At 36.5% G+C, this 24,935-nt stretch overlaps 2 protein-coding genes across 6 annotated transcripts in view; one reads left to right on the top strand and one right to left on the bottom strand.

Annotated features, from left to right (window-relative positions):
* ANKS1B (ankyrin repeat and sterile alpha motif domain containing 1B) overlaps positions 1-24,935 on the bottom strand; it is a 1,001,987-nt gene that overhangs the window by 652,009 nt on the left and 325,043 nt on the right. The gene's annotated exons all lie outside the window — the stretch shown is intronic.
* On the top strand, positions 5,550-6,481 carry LOC118915357 (BAG family molecular chaperone regulator 1-like). Its single transcript, XM_036891091.2, has one exon. It carries the CDS (start codon positions 5,689-5,691, stop codon positions 6,310-6,312), a length of 624 nt encoding a protein of 207 aa, XP_036746986.2. The 5' UTR covers positions 5,550-5,688; the 3' UTR covers positions 6,313-6,481.

The following is a 24,935-nucleotide window of genomic DNA, read 5'->3' as shown; positions in this document are numbered from 1 at the left end:
TCTGCAGGTGAGAAGATTACAAAGAGAATTAGTGACACATGCTCAGCAACCAATTAACTCCTCTGAGGAGTGACCAGGAGCAGAGAGAGGCCCAGTTAAATTAATAGATATCTCTCCATATAAAGCTATGAAGAAAAGAGAAAGAATCCTGTACTCGCTGCCCAACTCCAGTAGGTAAATTATACTTTCAGGATCTGTTTGGAAAATATACATGAGCAAAAAGCAGCAATGTTTCCTCTCCATTAATCATAGCAAAACTTATGCACATTTGAAAATAATAAATATGGATATGGATATGTAAGACCTATTATTTATGTAATCTACAGACAAAGCTTGGTGCCTGTATGAAACTGCAGGCCCCTTACACTACCTCCCCAGAGTGGTCCATTTTGTGATCTACAGCTTCATGCCATTACTAAAAAGTAGGTATTATAGTCTCATTACAGTACTATTAGAGGACAACAGTACTCATCCAATATTTGCTGAATAAAAAAATATATTTTATAATAATTCTATTTGCGGAACTTCCAATGCCTCCCCAAGGATACCACTGAACACAAACTTTTCCTCCCCTATGGCTGATGTTCTCAGTAGCCCCCACCCTGAATTTCACATTCCTGCCTCTGTCTTTTTGCTTATGCTGTCATTATCCATTCTGAGGATTAGGGGCTCTTCTAGGCCTGTAGAAATTCTCTTTTTCTTTCACAACCAATCGTAAATTCTACTTAGTCCATGAAGCCATTTCATGACTACTCTTGCCTACCTGGCTTTCTTTCTTCTCTGAATCTAAAAACAACAATAATACTCCGTATGGATAATTCAGTATCCATGATACACTGAATTTTCAGATCCTATATTCATATTTGATATTTTTATTGTTAGCTACTCCTAAATTCTGTCCCAGAGGGCAAGTTCTCCATAAAGTACTTGTTTGTATATTTCATATAACTTAATACAGTACAACTTTTGCACAGACTAGGTTCTCAATAAATCTTTATTTATATGAAATAATTGAATTAATCATTAACAAAAGGATAGGTATATAACATAAATAACCAATATTAAGAATGGTTAATATTGAGTCTTAAAAACAGGGAGAACAACCACAATGTTCTCCCAAAGCCTTCCCACCCCCATGCTATTTAAAAGAAACATTAATTATAAGAAAAGTTTTTGTAATCATTTACTTCTCTATTCATACAGACAAGTAAAATAACACCATAATTATTTTTTGTTATTTTAGATTCCAAATAAAGGTAAATAATAGAAATCTGTGACTCACTGCTTTGAAAAAATCTGGAAGAACACAAACAGTGATGAATAATATAATTATTTAAAATATTAAAGACTAACTATGGTTCAATGGCAATATAGAAATAGGTACTTTTATCTCCAGTTTCAGCTTTGTTAGAAGTACAGACAGATGTGAACATGAATGAGAAATGTTCATAGTTTAGGGAAGAGTCCAGAAATCTTAACTTGATCCCACAGCAGAGTTAACATATCTCAATTATATGGATTAAAGTGAAATAATCATCTCATTGATGATCATATCATTTTTTTATTTATTGCTTTCACTCAAGGAGTATAGAAAAATAAAGGAGGAAATAATTTGAAAAATAATGATGAATCTACATGCCAACATAAAAGTAGTGTTCTAAGTAACAAGCAGTGCTTGAACCCCAGATTCTTATTTATAAAAGATACACTATTAATAGACATTCAAGGCTGTAAACCTGTCATCTCTATACACAGTAATTAAACCCCATTAATAAAAAATCTTAGAATTCTGACATCTATTTTTCCCAGAGAATCACATTAGAAAAGTAGTTAACATAAACATTTTGGAATATCTTTAGACTTTAAAAAACTTTCCTTTACTTCTCCTTTTTTAAAATTAATGTGCTTTAGGCCTCTTGTTGATATTTAGCCTTTGATAGCATCACATTCTGGCCTTAATAATTAACATCTATTCATTAAATCTTTATGATCATGTGTCTGCAAGGAGTTTAAAAAAGACTGTTAGTTAAATGAAGGAATCTGTAAGATGTCCAAAAAAATTGTCACCTGCCTGCTTTTCCATTATGCTCATTACCACTACTCTACCAGCATCTCTGCAAAGCAGAGCAGCAACACTCATACCTTTAGAAACTCCTCTATTCCCTATGCTTCAGAGCCAGTCCATCCGGAGTATGACTGATTCCCCCTTACATTTCCATTACTGCTATGTTATGCCAGGTCTAAGCATCACACATGCTAGATTATTGCTACTGCCTCTGAACTCATCTCCCTTCATTTCATCCTATGCACAACCATCAAAATTATCTTCTAACATCATTATCCTCACATTATTCATAGTCCAAGAACTCAATCAAGTACCTTCTAACTACTTTTCATTCAAAACTCTCTACCTTAGCCTTCAACTCTTAGCCTTCCAACAATTCTATGTCAGCCAGCAGTCTGCTTCATCTGATTTCCTCTGCTTATTAGTTCAGCTTAACAATGTAGTTGAACTCTCCACCTCTTTTAAAGGCCAATAAAGAAGCATTTCTGGAATAAGTAAGGATATCCAAAAATCCACAACTCCATAAAAGCAACAAGGACACTAATAAAAAATTGTCAAAATCAATGTTTGCAGAACTCGGAAGTTAAACAAAATTGTAACAATCTGTGTTGCAAATATATCTGCACTTTATTCCAGAAAATCAGCAGAATCTTTGTGCAAGCAGTGAGCATTGTGGCATTTAACCATCCCATTCTCACTTCCCTTTCTCTGGTCCAACAAGGAGAAAATTAACAGCCTCACAATAGTAGTAAATCTTAAAACCAGCAGCCTAGAAGGCACTAGAAGGATGGGGTGAGGTTGAATGGGTTGGAAGCACTGCAAACATCCTCTCTCTCACAGAGAATTCTCAAGATTTAATGGCAGCCCACTTAGAAAAGGCTCATTTACAAGTCTTGTTTTTATTTGACCTGCCTGTTGCAGAGCTCACTCAGTGGGAAAGGCCCTATCCTCTAGGTGTTTGCTAAAATGAATCAGCAGCAATTGTTTAGCATTGCAGCTGTTTAACATCACAGCTGCTGGAGCCAATAATACCAGTAGTGGTTCATAAAAGTCTGTCCAAAAACACATAAAAGGAAAATTTGGAGAATGAGATGTCCAGAGAGGTTCTGAAAAGTTCCAACATATTTCTATAGACCAAAAAGTCCACACACAAGTGTATGGCTGGGAGCATGCCCAGGAAATATCTGAGAAGACCCTAAACTCAGTTGAAGTTGAAGCTGTGTAGGAGGCACATGTAAAGGCTAGGGCAGGTATGCAAACTGCCAAAACTTGAAGATGTATCTCTCAACACACAGAGACTCTGGCATAGGAGGACTTATTGGTTCATGGTATTTAAGGAAATCTCTGTCAAATCATAAGGTGACCACTAAGCTAACCAAGCAGATACTGATGTTGCCACAAATGAAAAAATAATACAGCCTTGACAGAACTAATCCAGGAGAGTCACTAAATGAACACACAGCATTAGCAACAAAAAAAAAAAGTTTGAGAAAGGAAGAGTCTGGTTTTCAGTGTTGCTATCTTATATTATTTTAAATGTCCAATTTTCAACAAAAAAACAATTAGGCATAGAAAGAAACAATTAATTATGGCCCATAAACAAGGGCAAAAAATCATTAATAGAAATAGTCCCTCAGGAAACACCTGTTTTGACGTTACTAAGTAAAGACTTTCAGTCACCTTTTATATGTTCAAATAACTACTGAAACCATGTCTAAAGAATTAACAAAAGTATGAGTATGGATATTAAAGAAAAATAGAGAATATCAATAGCAATAGACATATAAATTATAAAAATAGAACAAAATATAAATTCTGGGTTATTACAATAACTGATATGAACCACTTGCTCAGGGGATTCAGTTGTAGACTTGATCTGGCAGAATGAATCAGCAAGATAAATCCATTGAAATGATCCAGGTTGAGTAACAGAAAGAAAAAAGAATGCATAAAAATAATGGAGCGTTAGAGAACTGTGCAACACTAACATAATGCACAGTGGGAGTCCTAAAAGGGAGAAGAAAGAGAAAGGACAGAAAGAATATCTAAATAAATAATGGCCAGAAACTTCTCAAATTTGATGCAAAGAAAAAACAAAATATTAATCTACACTAATCCAAAATGCTCAACAAACTCCATGTTGATAAACTCAGAGACATCCACACATAGACATATAATCAAACTGTTGAGTAACAAAGATAATCATGAAAGCAGTAAGAGGAAAATGATTCATTTTGTAGAAGGGTCCTCAATAAGATGAACAGCTAACTGTTCATTATCACAATTATTATCAGAAATATTAGAAATCACAGAGTTCAAAAGGCAGTGAGTCATTGAAATATTCAAATTCTGAAAGAAAAAGAATGTCAACTAAAAATTCTATATTCAGCAAACTATCCTTCAGAAATGAAGGAAAAACTAAGACATTCCCAGATAAAGAAAAATTGTGAGAATTTGTTGCTACAGAAAACAAATAGTAAATTGGCGGACATAAATCCTATCTTATCAGTAATTACATTAAGTAGGTGGATTCAAGATTCCAAATAAAAAGGAGAGATTGGCAGAATTTATTTTTAAAAACAATCCAATTATATACTATCTACAAGAGACACACTTTATACTCAAGGACACTAAGAGGTTCAAAACAAAAAGATGGAAAAGGATACACCATGAAAACAGTAACCAAAAGACAGCTGGTGTAGCTGTACTAATATTGGACAAAAAAAACTTCAAGACAGAAATTGTTACTAAAAATTTAATAAAAGTACATTTCATACATTTATAAGATAAAATGGTGAACCCATCAAGAAGATGGATTGAAAGGAGAGATAAACAGAATTGAAGGGAGAAATAAACAATTCAAGAATAAGAGTTGGGCAACTCAATAACCAACTTCCAATAACAGATAAAACCATTAGGCAGAAGATCAACAAGCAAACAGAAAACTTGAACAGTACCATAAACATTAGATCTAGCAGACATCTACAGAACATTCCACCAAACAAGAGATCACACATTCTTCTCAAATGCACATGGAATTTTTTCCAGGATAGACTACATGTTAGATCATAAGTTTTCATAAACTTGAAATGATTGAAATCGTATAAAGTACGTTCTTTGGCCATGAAAGAATGAAACTAGAATCAATAAAAGAAAGAAGTTGGGAAATTCACAAATAGGTGGAAATTAAGCAACACATTCTTAAGTAACCAATGAGTGAAAGAATAAATCAAAAGGGAAACTGAAAATATTTTTAGATGAATAAAAAGAAAAAGACAATATTCTAACATTTATGGGATGCCAATAAAGTAGTGCTTAGGGGGGAATACATAGTTGTAAACCTGTAATTTTAAAAAAAAAAGAGAAAGAGGGCGCGCGCAGAATGCTAGGCGACCCGGAGCGGCTGGGCCCTGGGCAGCGCGCCCCTCGGCTGTGCCGGGAGCCGCGCCAGTCGGTGCCCCCGGCCGAACGCGTTGCGCTTCCCTCTCAGCGATCAGCAGTCCAGAGTGTAGCCAGCAGACATGCCGGATCCACCAGAGGCGCCGCCGCCGGAGCTCGCCGGCCGCGGGTGAAGAAGAAAGTGCGGCCTCGCGTGGCCCGAAGAGGTGGCCCGGAGCGGGGAAATGGCGGCAACGGGGCTCAGCGTGACGGTCACCCACAGCAATGAGAAACATGACCTTCATGTTACCCCACAACAGGGTGGTAGTGAACCAATTGTCCAAGACCTGGCCCAGGTTGTTGAAGAGGCCACAGGAGTCCCACTGCCTTTTCAGAAACTCATATTTAAGGGAAAATCTCTGAAGGAAATGGAGAAGCCATTGTCAGCACTTGGAATACAAAATGGATGCCGGGTCATGTTAATTGGGAAAAAGAACAGTCCAGAGGAAGAGGTAGAACTAAAGAAGTTGAAAGATTTGGAGAAGTCTGTGGAAAAGGTAGCTGACCAACTCAAAGAGTTGAACAAAGAGCTTACTGGAATCCAGCAGGGTTTTCTAGCCAAGGATTTGCAAGCTGAATCTCTCTGCAAACTCCATAGGAGAGTAAAAGCCACAACTGAGCAGTTTATGAAGATCTTGGAGAAGATTGACACACTAATTCTGCCAGAAAATTTCAAAGACAGTAGACTGAAAAGGAAGGGTTTGGTGAAAAGGGTTCAGGCATTCCTAGCTGAGTGTGACATCGTGGAACAGAACATCTGCCAGGAAACAGAGCTGCTGCGGTCCACAAACTTGGCCCTGGCCGAGTGAAGGGAGGCAGAGAGGCTATGCTGCCCTGAAGAACACCACCACCAGTTCTGTCTTCTCTGGAACAGAAGCTACCTGATTTCGCTAAGGCTGTTAAGGACAGTTGGCCGACTGCCAATTTTCCTACTCCTACACCTGTTCTCAGTGAACAAGTATTGTCTTTATAAAAAAAAAAAAAAAAAGAGAAAGAAAGATCTCAGGTCAATAACATAACCTTCAAAATATAGACACTAGAAAAATAAAAAGGAAACCCATAGCAAAAAGAAGTAATAAGACAATAAAAACTAAATGAAATGAAAATAGAGAAGGGAAAAATAGTAGAGAAAATCAATAAATCCAAAAGTTAGATCTTTGAAAAGATGACAAAACTGAAAAAACTTTAGCTGCACTTACTAAGATAAAAGAGAGAACACTGAAATTACTAAAACCAGGAATGAAAGAAGGGATATCACTATCAAGCTTACAGAAATGAACAGGGCTATAAGAGAATACTATGAATAATGCTATGCCAACAATTTGGATAACCTAGCTGAAATGGACAATTCCTGGAAAGATACTATCAAAACTGACTAAAGAAAAAACAGAAAATCTGAGTAGATCTGTAACTAGTAAAGAGATAGAATTAGTAATTTTTAAACTTCCTATAAATATAATACCAGACACAGATGGCTTTAATGGTGAACTCTACCAAACATTTAAAGACTTAGAGCCAATCCTTCACAAACTCTTTTAAAATATATAAAAAGGGCAATAAGCAAAATGAAAAGACCACCTATGGAATAGTAGAAAATATTTGTAAGCCATACACCTGATACAAGGTTAATATCCAAAATATACAAGGAACACATCCAACTCAGTAGCAAAAAGAAAATAATCCAATTAAAACAACAGGTGAAAGACCTGAATAAACCTTTTTCCATAGATTATAGACAAATGGCCAACAGGTACATTAAAAGGTAGTCAACATCACTAATCATCAGGGAAATGCAAATCAAAACCTCAGTGAGATATCACCTCATAGTGTGATATACCAGCAAGAGACAAGTGCTGGTAAGAATGTGGAGAAAAGGGAACTTTTGTGCAATGTTAGTAGGAATGTAAACCGGTGCAACCCCTATGAAAAACAATATGTAGGTTCAAAGAATTGAAAACAGAACTACATATGACCCAGCAATTCCACTTCCGGGTATTTACCTGAAGTAAACAAAATCACTATCTCAAAAAAATATCTGTACCCCTATGTCCACTGCAGCATTATTTGCAATAGTCAGTCTAAGCCTCCAGGGATAGATGAATGGATAAAGAAAATGTGAGAATATGAAAGTGTCCATGGATCAATGAAAGGGTAAAGAAAATGTTAATATAAATATAAACTGAGGCATATTAAAAATGTTAAGGGTTTGAGCAAAAATCAATTCTATTTGGGCAGCACCAAATCAGAAGTGGTTAGGAGTCCTCCAGCAACAGGAGCTCAGGGAAAGACTTTATTTGCAGAGAAGAGGCAAAGCAAAGTAAGGAAATTATCGATCAGCTACAGTCTAAAGCGTAGTTAGCTATTTTTAATTGGTTGTCCTTATGTTTCAATTTTGTAACCTGAGGCATTTACAGGCTTAGGTTTTGGTTTGCTTACAAAGTCCACCAGAGCAGTAGAGCTACCTAAACAAGAAGTCTAATGTTTAATTAATTTAAATATATACATATATAATGGAATATTATTTAGCCACAAAAAAGGATATCCTTCCATTTACAGCAGCATGGATAAACCTTGAGGGCATGCTAAGTGAAGTAAGTTAGACACAGAAAGACAAATACTGTATGATCTCACTAACATGTGGAATCTAAAAAAACCAAACTCAGAGCGTAGAGTGGTATAACTGGGTTATTAGAGGAATCGAATGTATTAAATATATCTGTTATAAGCAAAAGTGTGCTTTTCTCCCTAAATCAGGAAAGAACTACTACAGTTTATACCCTAAGAATTATAATTTTATTCATACCAAAACACAGTATCTCCATATAAAATCATGTAATGTATTAAAAACAGTATTTTTAGAATCCCCACCAGTTTTGTGAATTCACTTTTTTCTCACAAATACTTAGAATCTCTGAGTTGCTCTGATGATCTCTGGAACAGTGATCTGAGTTTTACTCATATGTGCAACAAAATCACAGAATCATATATCCTGACATGCCCACCTTCAGTTTCTGAAGGTAAATTTCAATCAGGAAAAACAAAAAGCTACCTCTTTTTTGAGTCAATCACAAACATTTTTTCCAACAACTTACAGGTCTTCTATCCAAGATTTATGGCCAGAGACATTTCTTTTCAAAGTTGTTTATGGGTAATTGAGCTATATAAATGATTACTGACCTCTGCTTTAGCTTTATGAGAAAAGAAAAAGCACTTAAAACCTCAGTTAAGAGCCTGTGTCAAACAATTTCTTATGCCGAGCTCAGATACTATAGGTGGATCCCTTCAAAAATCTGTATTATGTGCCTGAAGGCTGAATATTAAAAATTAAAAGGGTAGAAGTATCAAAAACTAAATGAACATGGGCGGAGGATCTCAACCCACATCGCAATAGTGACGAAGTTACATACTGCCATTGGTAACAGAACTAGACTTAATGCCGAATTCCCCTACCTAACCAGCATGGTCGTCAATGATTCACTGGAAGGTAAAAATATAAAAAGCAGCAATGCCAACATATCCTTTAAGAAAAATCACGGCACTGATAGGATAAATTCATTACTAAACTGTATATCCAAAAGCAGTTACAATGTATAGGCCACAGTCCCAAGAAAAGTACAAAAGATGGAGTTAATCAATCAAAAGTATTACATAAAGTGATTATTCCTCAGTGTATTATGTAGATGTGTGTGTAGATGAATAATCAAAAAATGGCTAATGGTGACTGCAGCAGACACAGGAGTAGTTCAAACAAGTCTCTGGGCATGAGTTCACCTTTTCCTGATAACCTAAAGGTATATGCGAACCTCCTGGTAAAAAAAAAAAAAAAAAGGAAGACCAACATGAGACACCAAAGCTAGTAAGAGCTACTAAAATTAAACTATCAGCCTAATAAGCATAGGTGGAACCTGTGGTATTAGCAAGATGAAGAACAAATGACATAAAAAGAAAAATAAAATCAGAACTTCACTGGGGATCAAGATTTGGTAGTTGAATTTGAAGATGCTGCCACTATGTTTCAGAAAAAAAAAAAAAGAGTGACTATGAAATTCAAAGTGCTATGAGAAAAAGAAAAAAGTAAGCAAATTCTTCCCCCAAACTACTTTGCTTGGACTGTGTCACCCCCTGACCATGTGGTAATATCTGCATAAGTGTGGGTGATATGTGAATGAGCATACAGTTTGCTACCATAGACAGATATTGAATTCAGTAAATTATGTCAGTTGTTAATTATTTCACTTATTCCTTCCTCAATTCCGATGTCATGAACAAAAAATCTGGTAGGTTTTTTATTTCAATCTGCCTTTGATTTTCATATCCATTTTCTGGAGCAGGTTTTAAAGTCCAAAGTCCTGGCTCCAAATCCTGGTTATTATGCTTTATTATGTGTGGCAAGTCACTGAAGTCCTGTGAGCTTCTTTTCTTCATTTATACAGTGGGAAGGATAATATGTTTCTCAAAAGGTTATTTTGAGAATTAAATAAAATATCTTGTGTAAAAGATCGCACACCACTCCTGGAACAAAGTATGAACTTCCTTTTAGGAACTTCATGCCTATGAGGTATACAGAGAATTTCATGACAAGAGACCCTGGAATATATAAGGAGCCTACAAACACCTACATATTTAGTCATTTGTGATGGGAGATGAAGTGACAAGAGCAATTGTTCCCATCCTTAGCTATGAGTCTGGAACATCAGTGAAGCTTTTAAGAAGCATGAGTTCTGAGCCCCACCCACCTCCTTACCCCCACTGAAATTCTAATTCAGTAGCTCTGGGGTGAGGTGAAACCTGAGCATCTCTATTTTTGGAAAGCTACACATCTGATTTTGATGCTCTATGGCCCCTTTTTACTGTATAAAGTCTTTCATAGTTTTAAAAAACACTCTAAAAAGCCTTCTGTGTTTTCTTCCTCAAGCTGAAAAAGCTTGCTATTTTAACCCTTTGTCTGCAAAACACTTCCTATTATTTGCTTATTCTGGTAGCTTTCCTTTCAGTCTTAGCTAAATTATCTGACTGTCTCTTTGGTTATGAGGCTTCATTTATCATTGGGTGAACTTTCACGAAGTGAGAGAGATGGTTACTGCAATTCACAGAGCTATTGACATACTCCTAAAATACTGTTAATTGCACAGAACATTTTAATTATTAGAGCCTTTCTTCTTGAAAGGACAAAAACAGGCCACTCCAGGCACCCATGGATTAGCCCTATTTCTATATCTGAAAAAACAAATGGACTTCTCGTTTTCTATATTCTCTCCCAAGTTAAAGGGTTATATCACATACCTAAGTTCTGATAAATTCTGGTAGCAAATATATTCAACATTCAACCAACATTTATTGATTCCTTTATTTCAAAACAGACTCAAGCAAGCCCAGAAATTTTCCTGTCTTTCATATCTTGAATTTGTCCCTTAAGAATATAAACAATCCAAAAAAGGAAATTAAATACAGAAAGTATTCCTTTGAATTATTCAAATAACCAACTTCAAGCCTTCCTCTCACCATGCTCCTTGGTGGGCATCTTGTGAGGTTGGGTGGGTTTTCGTTGTTTGTTCAGGTGATCATACTATTTGGTGGCAAAGGGGTGAGTGGGTTGTTGAAGGCTGTTTGATGTTTGATGATAGAACTAAACCTAAGGCAGGCACTCTAGAGTTTGAGTTTGTTTATTTGCTTTCTAGCCTTTTCACTTTAAGCAAGTCACTTAACCACTAAACATCATTTTCTTAATCACTAAACTTTGCACAGTAACACCTACATCAAAGGATTCTAGTGAGGATTATATGAGATAAGGCATGAAAAATACCTGGTACTTGTCAGTCATTAATTCTATGTTTTTCCTTCTATTTTGATATAAAATACAGGGTCTTATCTTAAGACGTATATCTTTCTGCCTTGGAGAAATGACCCAACCACCATGTCATAAAAAAGAAGCAGGAACAACATGGGAACTTGAACACCCAGAGGCGCTGTTTATGATCATGAGGCACCAGGCCTCAGGGGCATTGGGGGCTGAAATTCTAGCCCTAATTCTACAACCAAGTATTGGTTCTGGTTGGGGGCTGAATCCATTAAAGTGAGGTGCCTTCTTTAATCCTTTCAAAAGCTCTAAATTGGGTAGTAAGTGACTCTGACAGTGTATTCCTAGGAGATAGAATCTGGGCTACTCTATCCAATAGCAAAGAGCCTTTCATATTTGACATACTAACACACCAGTCTTAAATGTTTGTTGAATAATAAATGAATGAGTTAATCAGTTGAAGCTCCAAAGCTCAAATAATAAATGAATAAATGAAAAATGAATTATCTTCAAGTCCTACATATGTAAAAAAATCTATTAGAAATACATTGCTAAAATATTCTAAAATTTCAGGTACATTTTTCTTTTTCACTTAACATTTATATCTATCATAATCACATTCCAGAGAGGCAGACCTTAAAAATAGAAGGTACAAAAGGTTATTCTACATTTATTATAGTGGATACCCTCATGAAAAATAAATAAGAATTTGCAAGTTGCAAAAATGTTTTTAGGAGAGTTTGGTTTTGTTTTTGAATTATGATTTTATGCTTTCCTCTGATTTCTTACGCTGCAAAAAACTAAAACAAAAATCATAGTTAAATTATATGAATTATGAACTTGTAACAGCAACAAAATTTGCCTTAAATAAATAAAAATTTCAGATAGATTGTGTTAGGGGGCAGTTGTTTATTTTCCTCAGTTCTCGTCCCTGCTGCAAAAAAAGAACTGAAAGGCAGAGACACAGTAGTGAAGAGTAAAAGTTTTATTTAAAGTTACACACTTAGGAAGTGCTGGCGGCCTCAGAGAAGAGGAGGACCTAAAGGGTTAAGTTTGTCGCCCGCACTTTTTCTCAGCCTTTCAGGGGTGCCTCGCCTCTCTTTCTCTCTAAGTGCATAACTTTAAATGAAACTTTTACTCTGCTTCACTACTGTGTCTCTGCCCTTCAATTCTTTGTTGCGGCGGGGACGTGAACTGAAGAAAATAAACAACCACCCCTTAATATATTTGGTGCCAGGACTCAGACACTTTTCTTTATCTGGGGAATATCCAGATACTCCAAGTTGCTCCCAGCCTTTGGAGCTTCAACTGAGTAACTCATTAACTCTGTCTTTGGCTCTCTAGTTTTAACTGGTTAACTCTTTGAGTTCCTTTTAGTTGGCTTTACTGGCCTTATTCTCTCTCCACCTCGCTCATATCTAAGCCTAACAATTGGGCTGCCCATTGCAGAAACAATATTGAATTTTTTGTTTTTTTAGCTAAAATAATTGGTCTACATGTCCCTAACTTTTTTTGTGTGTGTGTCTTCTAAAAGGTAAGCATGAAATGATTTTGTCTAAATAACTTCTAGAAATTTTGTTATCGCCCTGTAGCTTAAGAAGGCGGTATCTCCTTGGTTTGGAATATCAAATCCAAGTTGCTCTGCCTAATCTTAGCTACTTTGCTTTCTTATACCTTGCAATTTAGCACATTAGATGCTCAAAGAATATCTGTGGAAATAAAGAAGGAAAAAGAGAAGGAGAATCAGGACTAGAATGGGTTTTTTAGGGCAGTATGAACCCCACACCCATTCTACAGAACACCTTTCCCATCTCTGACAAGTATATGGAATTTTATCATTAATGATGCATTATTTCACATATTAACGTCTTTTAAAACATAAATATTCTTGGAGGGTCAACATCAGTAAAGCAAGTTACTCATCAATACCCTCCAAAAAAGAAATTTGGAGACAGAAACAGAGAGGGTAGTAGACATGTGAAGAGAAAAAGTAATGCAGAAAAACAGTATTCTGGGCAAGATAATGTACTCTTTGTCTCTGTTCTGACTAGTCTTATTCATATCTTTGGCCTGCCATTCAACAATTATTAGCTACAAAGGATAGATACTCCAGATAAAGACATCTGATTATTAGGAGCTATGTAAATATTCATTCTCCAAATGTATTGGATTCCTACTACATGCCAGGTACATCAGTGTAGTAAACGAGATTGTCTAGCCAGAACTGTAAACACTAAATAAATGATACCAACTTGATAGGTATAATAATGGAGAACTGCCATGGGAACATGTAGTAGAGAGATATAATAATGGGAAAGTGGAGGAAAGGTGGAGCTCAGAGAAAATCATTAACAGGCAGCAATTTACCTGTATCTTTTACCAGTACCTGGTAAGGTATTTTTCACTGTGTCATGTCTATCAACTCAAATCTTTCAATCCTTGCTTAAAATGCCCTCCAACCACTACTGATTATTTCTTTCTCTCCCTTTGCCTCGTGAATATCTGAGTTTTCAGTTCACACAATAGGTTAGAAGATGCCCATATCCAAACTGAGCGACATCAAACATCAAATTTAAAAAATAAGAAAATACATAAAAATCTAGATTTACCTTCCATATTAAGAAGAAAGGTTTCCTTAGAAAAAAGCATTCAAATAAAAGATAACATCACATAGCCAAAAATGACTTCTACAAGAAGAAACATGTAAATTTTTAGCAATGTATTTACTGCAACAATCATTATGTTAACAAATATGTATTACAGAACTACCGTTAGAAAATGAAATAAAGATAATTTAACATTATTTTTTTTTAAAACTCTGAAAACATAACTCAAAGTTGGGTTCTGTCTTCCAAACTAGAGTATTTTCCTCAAGAATTTTAAACCTCTATATAATTTATATGTAATTTAATATACATTATAGTATATAACATAAAGTATAATTTAACATACATAGCATAAAAATATAGTAAAAATATATATATAAATAACACGAATGATGTAAAAATATTGTGGGTGACAAATAACCTTTACCATTATTATCCTCAATATATTCATAATTATAAGAAAAGGAAAGACCTATACTAACTATACTAACTACTTGGACAAAATTAATTGATTTTAACAAATGACAGCTGGCAGACAGAATCAACCATATTCTATTTTGCTTCCGCCTGTTCCAACAAGAAGAATGATCTTTAAACTGGAAACAGATCACCATTTAATACAAAAAGAAATTTAAACTCAAGAGAGTCCATACAATAATCAGAGAGCATCAGCTCACATACCCCATACCTCAGGGCACCAAAAGAACTTACATACAATAATTGTTGTGAATGTCGTCTGTAATTCTTCAGAAAGCACAGTGTTATGGATGAGAGAATACTAGAGATGGGACAATTCCTATTCTAATTTGTAAAATAGAAATAGACACAAAAAAGTAGGAAATTTGACATTGGTTCCTACCCAAATTCTATTAAGTAGATGAATTTTGAGCACTTAGTAAATAAACAGGTATTCATGAAATCAATGGATTTGCTAAATCAAGTGATGCTAAGAAAATTTCTTTTTTCTTCCTTCCTCTCCCACGTCTCTCTCCCTTCCTTTATTTCTGTTATTCAACAAGTGCTTATCTAACACCTCTAGGGATGCTTTACATAGAATGTTTGACAAGCAAGATATTTGCTGAACCAAAGTGTCTGACAAAGAATTTTGTGCAGAAGATGAAGAAAATGAGCTTAATTGTAGCAATTAGATAAAACAAATTTGCCTGAAAAACATGCATTCGTTAGCTAAAGAAAGATAAGAGAAATCTCCATTGGTTTCCACAGTGCTCTATCCACTGAGCTTCCTGTGTAAAACTTCTATCAGTGTCTTGATAAAATTACAGGAGTCGGAAGGTAGCTCAAGATGGTGGGGTGAGTAGGGGGCAGAAATCTTCTCCCAAAACCATATATATTTTTGAAAATACAGCAAATACAACTATTCCTAAAAGAGAGACCAGAAGATACAGTAACAGCCAAGTTACATGTACATCTGTGAGCATCTCACGAAAAGGGTAAGACACAAAGCCATGACCCAGCGGGACCCGAGCACTCCCCCCAACCCAGCTCACAGACGGGAGGAAAAGAATCAGAGTGGGGAGGGAGTGGAAGCACAGGACTGCTAAATAACCAGCCCTAGTAATCTGCACTGGGAGCACAGACACATATTGCATAGTGTACTGGATACTAGAGAAATGGAAAAGTAAAATCCGAGTCGGAGACTGCAAGTGAGTCCCCACAGCCAGCTCCCCTGGGACAAAAGAAAAGCGGGTGCTTTAAAAGTCTTAAAGGGACAAGGGTTTAACAGGTGGACAAAACCATCCCAGCACACTCAGCCAAGCAGGCTGGGAATCTTAAGGAACTTCAGGTGTCCTAACCCCCTGCAGGTCAATGCAGCTCTGAAGCCCCTCACAGCAATAAACAGCCAGCCATTCATCCCCCTTCCACCCCCCAGCACTGAAAGCAAACCAGCTGACCCACCACTGATGTGGAGCAGCCGAGAAGCAGCCCCAAGCACAGAAAGCACACAGAGTATTCTCCCAGTGTGCAGCTAACCAGGCTAGACCCAGAGGCTGCTGCCTATGCACAGCTGCCTGGCACAGGCAGAGGAAGCCAGAGCAAGGTCCAGAAGGCATGAAGGGGTGCCATTCTCACAGAAGAACACACCCAGCACATCTGTGACCACCCCCCCCCATAGTGCCCTAGGCTATCCTGAGGGCCACCCTGCCCACGGCAGCTCAGGGAATTAATTCAGAGACTGGTCCCAGTGTGCGGGTAACTGGGACAGGCAGCAGAATAGGGCAGGTGACCAGCAATCAGGAAGAGACTGTTTTCCCAGCTGACACATGTGCCAACTGCTGGGAGAACAAAGTCCCTGAAAAGGCAGAAGAACATGGTCCAGTCAAAAATCACTCAAACAATGCCAGAGAGGGGGCCTGGCAAGATGGATATAACCAATGTTCTTGAAAAAGAATTCAAAATAAAAGTCATAACCATGCTGATGGACCTGCAGAGAAATATGCAAGAGCTAACGGATGAAGTCCAGAGGGAGAAAGCAGAAATGAAACAATCAATAGAAGGACTAAAGAGCAGACTGGATGAGGTGCAAGAGACTGTTAATGGAATAGAAATCAAAGAACAGGAATACAGAGAAGCTGAGGCAGAGAGAGATAAAAGGATCTCTAGGAATGAAAGAATATTAAGAGAACTGTGTGACCAATCCAAATGGAACAATATTTTCAGAATAGGGGTACCAGAAGAAGAAGAGAGAGAAAAACAGATAGAAAGTATCTTTGAAGAAATAATTGCTGAAAACTTCCCCAAGCTGGGGAAGGAAAAAGTCTCTCAGACCACAGAAGCCCCCAGATCTCCCAACAGAAGGGACCCAAGGAGGACAACACGAAGATATATGACAATTAAAATGGCATAGATAAAAGACAAGGACAGGGTATTAAAGGCAGCCAGAGAGAGAGAAAAAAGATCACCTACAAACGAAAACTCATCAGGCTATCATCAGACTTCTCAACAGAAAACTTACAGACCAGAAGAAAATAGTATGATATATTTAATGCAAAGAAACAGAAAGTCCTTGAACCAAGAATACTGTATCCAGCAAGATTTTCATTTAAATTGGAAGGAGAGATTAAACAATTTCCAGATAAGCAAAAGTTGAGGGAATTTGCCTCCCACAGACCACCTCTACAGGGTATTTTAAAGGGACTGCTCTAGATGGGAGCACTCATAAGGCTAAATAGATGTCACCAGAGAAAATAAAATCACAGCAAAGAAGGCAGACCAACCAAATACTAACTAAAGGCAAAAAATCAAATCAGCTATCCACAAAAGCAGTCAAAGGAAACAAAAGAGTACAGAATAAAACACCTAACATATAAAGAGGGGAGGAGGAAGAATAAGAAGGGAGAGAAATAAAGAATCATCAGACTGTGTTTATAGTAGTGTAATAAGTGAGTTAAAGTTGGATGGTTAGATAGTAAAGAAGTTACCCTTGAACATTTGGTAACCACAAATCCAAAGCCTGCAATGGCAATAAGTACATATCTATTGATAATCACCCTAAATGTAAATGGACTGAATGCACCAATCAAAAGACACAGAGTAATAGATTGGATAAAAAAGCAATACCCATCTATATGCTGCTTAAAAGAGACTCACCTTAAACCCAAAGACATACACAGACTAAAAGTCAAGGAATGGAAAAAGATATTTCACGCAAACAGTGGGGAGAAAAAAGCAGGTGTGGCAGTACTTGTATCACACAAAATAGACTTCAAAACAAAGCAAGTAACAAGAGATAAAGAAGGACATTACACAATGATAAAGGGCTCAGTCCAACAAGAAGATATAACCATTAAAAATATCTATACACCCAATACATGAGCACTGACATATGTGAAACAAATACTAACAGAATTAAAGGAGGAAAAAGAATGCAATGCATTCATTTTAGGAGACTTTAACACACCACTCAATCCAAAGGACAGATTCACCAGACAGAAAATAAATAAGGACACAGAGGCACTGAACAACACACTAGAACAGATGGACCTAATAGACATCTACAGAACTCTACATCCAAAAGCAACAGGATACACATTCTTCTCAAGTGCACATGGAACATTTTCCAGAATAGACCACATACTAGGCCACAAAAAGAGCCTCAGCAAATTCAAAAAGATTGAAATTCTACCAACCAACTTCTCAGATCACAAAGGTATAAAACTAGAAATAGACTGTACAAAGAAAACAACAAGGCTCATAAACAAATGGAGGCTTAACAACATGCTCCTAAACAATCAATGGATCAATGACCAAATTAAAACAGACATCAAGCAATATATGGAGACAAATGACAACAACAGCACAATGCCCCAACTTCTACGGGATGCAGCGAAGGCAGTTCTAAGAGGAAAGTATGTAGCAATCCAGGCCTATTTAAAGATGGAAGAACAATCTCATATGAATAGTATATAGTCACAATTATTGAAACTAGAAAAAGAAGAACAAATAAGGCCCATAGTCAGCAGAAGGAGGGATATAGTAAAGATCAGAGAAGAAATAAACAAAATTGAGAAGAATAAAACAATAGAAAAAATTAATGAAACCAAGAGCTGGTTCTTTGAGAAAATAAATAAAAGAGATTAATCCATAGCCAGACTTATTAAGAGAAAAAGAGAATATACACACATAAACAGAATCAGAAATGAGCAAGGAAAAATCACGACAGGCACTACAGAAATACAAAGAATTATTAAAGAATACTATGAAAATCTTTATGCTAACAAACTGAATTACCTAGAAGAAATGGATAACTTTCTAGAAAAATACAACCTTCCAAGACTGACCAAGGAAGAAACAGAAAATCTAAACAGACCAATTACCAGCAACAAAATTGAATCAGTAATCAAAAAACTACCCAAGAACAAAATCCCGGACCAGATGGATTCACCACTGAATTTTATCAGACATATAGAGAAGACATAATACCCATTCTCCTTAAAGTTTTCCAAAAAAAGGAAGAAGAGAGAATACTTCCATACTCATTCTATGAAGCCAGCATTATTCTAATACCAAAACCAGGCAAAGAACCCACAAAAAAAGAAAATTACAGACCAATGTCCCTGATCAACATAGATGCAAAAATATTCAACAAAATATTAGCAAACCGGATTCAAAAATACATCAAAAAGATCATACACCATGATCAAGTAGGTTCATCTCAGGGACGCAAGGATGATACAACATTCAAAAATCCATCAACATCATCCACCACATCAACAAAAAGGACAAAAACCACATAATCATCTCCATAGATGCGGAAAAAGCATTTGACAGAATTCAACATCCAAACCACATGATCATCTCCATAGATGCAGAAAAAGCATTTGACAAAGTTCAACATCCGTTCATGATAAAAACTCTCAACAAAATGGGTATTGAGGTCAAGTACCTCAACATAATAAAGGCCATATATGACAAAACCACAGCCAACATCATACTTAACAGTGAGAAGCTGAAAGCTTTTCACCTAAGATCAGGAACAAGATGGGATGTGCACTCTTCCCACTGTTATTCAGCATAGTACTGGAGGTCCTAGCCACGGCAATCAGACAACACAAAGAAATACAAGGCCTTCAGACTGGTAAAGAAGAAGTCAAACTGTCCCTATTTGCAGATGACTTGATATTGTACATATAAAACGCTAATGATTCCACTCTAAAACTATTAGAACTAATATCTGAATTCAGCAAAGTGGCAGGATACAAAATACACAGAAATCTGTTGCTTTCCTACACACCAACGATGAACTAGCACAAAGAGAAATCAGCAAAACAATTCCATTCACAGTTGCATCAAAAAGAATAAAATACCTAGGAATAAACCTAATGAAGGAACTGAAAGACCTATACCCTGAAAACTACAAGACACGCTTAATAGAAATTAAAGAGGACACTAACAAATGGAAATTCATCCCATCCTCTTAGGTAGAAAGAATTAATATTGTTAAAATGGCCATCCTGCCTAATGCAATCTATACCACAAAAGGCCGCAAATAGCCAAAGCAATCCTGAGAAGGAAGAATAAAGCAGGGGAGATCGCACTTCCCAACTTCAAGCTCTACTACAAAGCCACAGTAATGAAGACAATTTGGTACTGACACAACAACAGAGCCACAGACCAGTGGAAGAAAATAGAGAGTCCAGATATTAACCCAACCATACATGGTCAATTAATATAAGATAAAGGAGCCATGGACATACAATGAGGAAATGACAGCCTCTTCAACAGCTGCTGTTGGCAAAACTGGGCAGCTCAATGTAGGAGAATGAAACTGGATCACTGTCTAACCCCATACACAAAAGTAAACTCAAAATGGATCAAAGACTTGAATGTAAGTCATGAAACCATAAAACTCTTAGAAAAAACATAGGCAAAAATCTCTTGGACATAAACATGAGCAACTTCCCTGGGCAAGGGAAACAAAAGCAAAAATGAACAAGTGGGACTACATCAAGCTGAAAAACTTCTGTACAGCAAAGGATACTGTTAATAGAACAAAAAGGCTTCCTATGGTATGGGAGAATATATTCATAAATGACATATCCGATAAAGGGTTGACATCCAAAATATATAAAAAGCTCACACACCTCAACAAACAGAAAGTAAATAATCCAATTAAAAAATGGGCAGAGGAGCTGAACAGACACTTCTCCAAAGAAGAAATTCAGGTGGCCAACAGGCACATGAAAAGATGCTCCACATCACTAATCATCAGAGAAATGCAAATTAAAACCACAATGAGATATCACCTCACACCAGTGAGGCCACCATCCAAAAGACAAACAACAACAAATGTTGGCAAGGATGTGGAGAAAGGGGAACCCTACTACACTGCTGGTGGGAATGTAAATTAATTAACCATTATAGAAAGCAGTATGAAGGTTCCTCAAAAAACTAAAAATAGAAATACCATTTGACCCAGGAATTCCACTCTTAGGAATTTACCCTAAGAACACAGGATCCCAGTTTGAAAAAGACATATGCACTCCTGTGTTTATCCCAGCACTATTTACAATAGCCAAGAAATGGAAGCAACCTAAGTGTCCATCAGTAGATGAATGGGTAAAGAAGATGTGGTACATATACACAATGGAATACTATTCAGCCATAAGAAGAAAACAAATCCTACCATTTGCAACAACATGGATGGAGCTAGAGGGTATTATGCTCAGTGAAATAAGCCAGGCAGAGAAAGACAAGTATCAAATGATTTCACTCACCTGTGGAGTATAAGAACAAAGCAAAAACTGATGGAACAAAACAGCAGCAGACTCACAGAACCCAAGAATGGACTACCAGTTACCAAAGGGAAAGGGACTGGGGAGGATGGGTGGGAAGGGAGGGATAAGGGGGGAAAGGGGCATTACTATCAGCACACATAATGTAGTGGGGGGCACGGGGAAGCCTGTACAACACAGAGAAGTAGTGATTCTATAGCATCTTACTGCATTGATGGACAGTGACTGTAATGAGGTATGTGGTGGAGACTTGATAATGGGGGAGTCTAGCAACCATAATGTTGCTCATGTAATTGTACATTAATGATACCAAAATTTTTAAAAAGTTACAGGAGTCATAGACGTACTGGTTATATAATAGTGGAACGATAATGCACTTGCATGAGATTACCAGGAGTACTTGCTCAAAATTCATACTCTTGCTATGCCCTGGATTTACTTAATCAAAATTTTGTGGTTGGATAGGAATCTGTGTTCTTAACAAACACTGTCATTAATTATTTTGCACACTTAGGTCTGATAACCCTCACCTTCAAGACATGTTCCCTACCCCCAATCATTAACCCCATATGTTTAGGTGCCTAATTCAATAAACTATATGAACAAAAAAGCTTCTGTAGAGAAATGCTAGAAGTTCTCAAAGACTCAGGGAACATTTTTGTCCTACAGTCTTCTTTAGTCTTGCTACTTAGACTTATTTGTTCTCCTCTGTGTTCCTTTATTTGATCATTACTTTAAATGTTATTCCCTGATATATTCTTTTTTGATCAGAAGGCCCCCTCTGTCCTCAGGAGATGACCTATGCCTAAAAATGACGTTCTACTTCAAGCTCCTCTCAGACTCCAAAATACCCCACCCTGTGTGTCCTATCCTCCTGGGGGCATCTGGAATAGACATGGAAGATGCCCAAATTGAATGCTCAGTGTAAAAAAATATTTTGCAAAACTATATATAAAATTTATCTCACTTTTATGGAAATAAATAAAACTCATAATATATAAGTATATATAGAAAAATAAAAACAAACGACTAGGTAAGGAATTCATGTTAGTGGTTATCTATGATATACACGATGGATCTATACTTTACTTTGTATTTCTGTAGTGCTAGATATACATTTTTTAAATCTATACCTATAACCAGTATAAATACAGAACCACAATTTATTCTTATCCTGAAAATTGTGTATTTTGATTTTATGACCACTAACATTGCTTACAAGGACTTTTTCCACTAAATCCTAACTTCTGTTTTTAGTACAACCAACCAGATTCTATACTTACCTAGATTACTGCAGTCTCCCTCTTGCCATACTTTTAATTTTCTCAAATTTAAAATTAATTACATTTACTAATACTGCTTTTACCAAGAACCTTTCTCACACTATCACATTATCTCTTTTAGGCCTGGTTCCTAATTAGGGATGTTACGTAAAGAAAACATAATTGCAGAAGTTTAAACAAGGTGTGCAGTGAGACAGAAGACTTATATCTCCTGGAGAAATATATGTGGATGCCCAACCAAGTTTCCTTAGGTTGGCATTTACTTGAGTGAATTAACTATTATCCAGAAATTAACCTCTTAATCTTAATGGATGATAAAAATTAACCTCCCTATTGTTCCAAAATTGATCAGTATTATGGGTACTGGTGCAAGTTAATAATGCTCACAAAGAGTCATACAAATTACATAAGCTGTGATTCAGTACAAATTGAGCATATTGTTTCTACTAACAGCCTGTTCACAGTTATTCAGGCTTTCTCTCCCAACAGGTCTTTGCCTATTGCTCAGTTCCAAAGGCACTCCTACATTTTAGGTATGTGTTATAGAAGTATACCTCTCTTGGTACCAAAATCTGTATTACTTTTCTATTACTGTAAAACAAATTACAATAAACTTAGCCTCTTAAAACAGCACCCAGTCATTTTTTCACAATTATTGTGACTCAGGTGTCAGGGCATAGCTTAGATCAGTTCTTTGCTCAGGGCCTGGAAGGCTACGTTCAAAGTGTCAGCTGGGCTAAAGTCCTGTAATGCTCATCTAGAGCTTAGGTTCTCTTTCAAGCTAATTTAGGTCATTGGGAAAATTCAGTTCCTTGCAACTGTAGGACTAAGGCTCTCAGTTTCTGTAGGTTGCCTTTCTTCCAGTCATCAGCAATTTACAACATGATTGCTTTCTTCTAGGTCAGCAGGAGAACATCTCTCTTTAAAGAGCTCATCTGCATAGGCCAAGCTCATCCAATAAAATATCTCCTTTAAGTAACTTAAAGTCAACTGATTAGGGACTTTAATCACATCTGAAAATCCCTTTACATATGTGTGTATATATATATATATATATATATATATATTGCTTTGAGAAGAAAATTAGTATTTCACTCCCGCGTCACTACTCACATATATATGTATATACAAACACATGCCTAGTTGTAGATCATAAAGTTTCCCTAAAATACATCTATATGGTTGTATGATTTTCTCCAGGGGTGCTAAACAACCTTGGTTTAGTAACAGAGAATGTTGCTAGTGGAACAGATCCAAAGAAAGAGGATGAAGTGGTTCCTAAACGAACCTTAGCATGAAGCAGCAGGAGACATTCAGAGGAGAAAGAGAGGTCTCCTTCAGTCACTCAGAGTAGACAGAGGCAAAAGGGCCAAGACAAGAACACACTAAAAGATAACCAATCATACTGTGGTCTAAGTGGAACAGAAATCTCAACAGGAAGGTTTTCCTAAGAAATTCTTAGAGCATCAAAACTGCTCATACCCTGCATAACACACACCTGGCCCAAGTTGCCTTCCAGGTGTGGTTCTCAGACTTAGAAGGACAATGTATTATTTAATATGGACCAAGATCCAGTGGTTAAATGAAATTACAGTCCTGTTGCGTTCATTTCTTATTGCTGCTGTAACAACTTACCACAATTTATTTGCTTTTACAACCACAAATGCATTATTTTATAGTTCTATAGGTTAGAAGTCATTGGATTAAAATCAAGGTGTCAGAAGAGCTTCATTTCTTCTGTAGGCTGTAGGGGAATCTATTTTATTCCTTTTTCTAGATTTAGAGGTGAACTACCTTCCTTTCTCAAGGTCTATCCTCTACCTTCAAAACCAACAACATAGCATCTTCAACCCTCTCTCCTATGCTGATATTCCTATCTCCAATTTATAAGAACATTTGTGATTACATTGGACCCACTTAGATTAACCAGGATAATATTCCCATCTCAAACTCCTTAGCTTAATTAAAACTGCAAAAATTCACGTAAGGTGGTTAAGATGTGGGCATCTTTGAGAGCCATTCCATTTAAAATACCTCTCAAATTCCTCTCTAATATTCCAACTCAATCAGTTTGTTCGGCTGCTGACTAAAATGCTCAGGAATATATTAATGAGTTTGCTTATAAAGTTTGTTTGCAATATATTTCAATAGATTTGTATATTCTCTAAGAAAATTAATAGGGGAATCATAATTAACAAACTTGATTAGCTAACAGAAAGTGTTACGAAGTATCATGTTCTTAAGGAGTTGCTTCAAAGCATTCACAAAGTATCTAATTTATTCTTACAATTGTCATTTAAAGTAAGGGAAAGGGAGATAATATTATAGCCATTTTCAAGTAAGGAAGCTAAAGCACGCAGTGGGTTAAGTGGCTTCCCCTGATCACTCAGGGAGGAATACTGGAGGAGTTATGAACAGACTCGGCTTCCCCTATTCCCATTCAGTAGCTAAAAAGGCTAGTAATAATGGTTACAGTGATTCATACTGATTGTC

Source organism: Manis pentadactyla, chromosome 10, assembly GCF_030020395.1.
Source record: "Manis pentadactyla isolate mManPen7 chromosome 10, mManPen7.hap1, whole genome shotgun sequence".
NCBI lineage: Eukaryota > Metazoa > Chordata > Mammalia > Pholidota > Manidae > Manis > Manis pentadactyla.
Note: the sequence above shows the minus strand (reverse complement) of the source record. Positions and strands in the feature narration are given on the sequence as shown.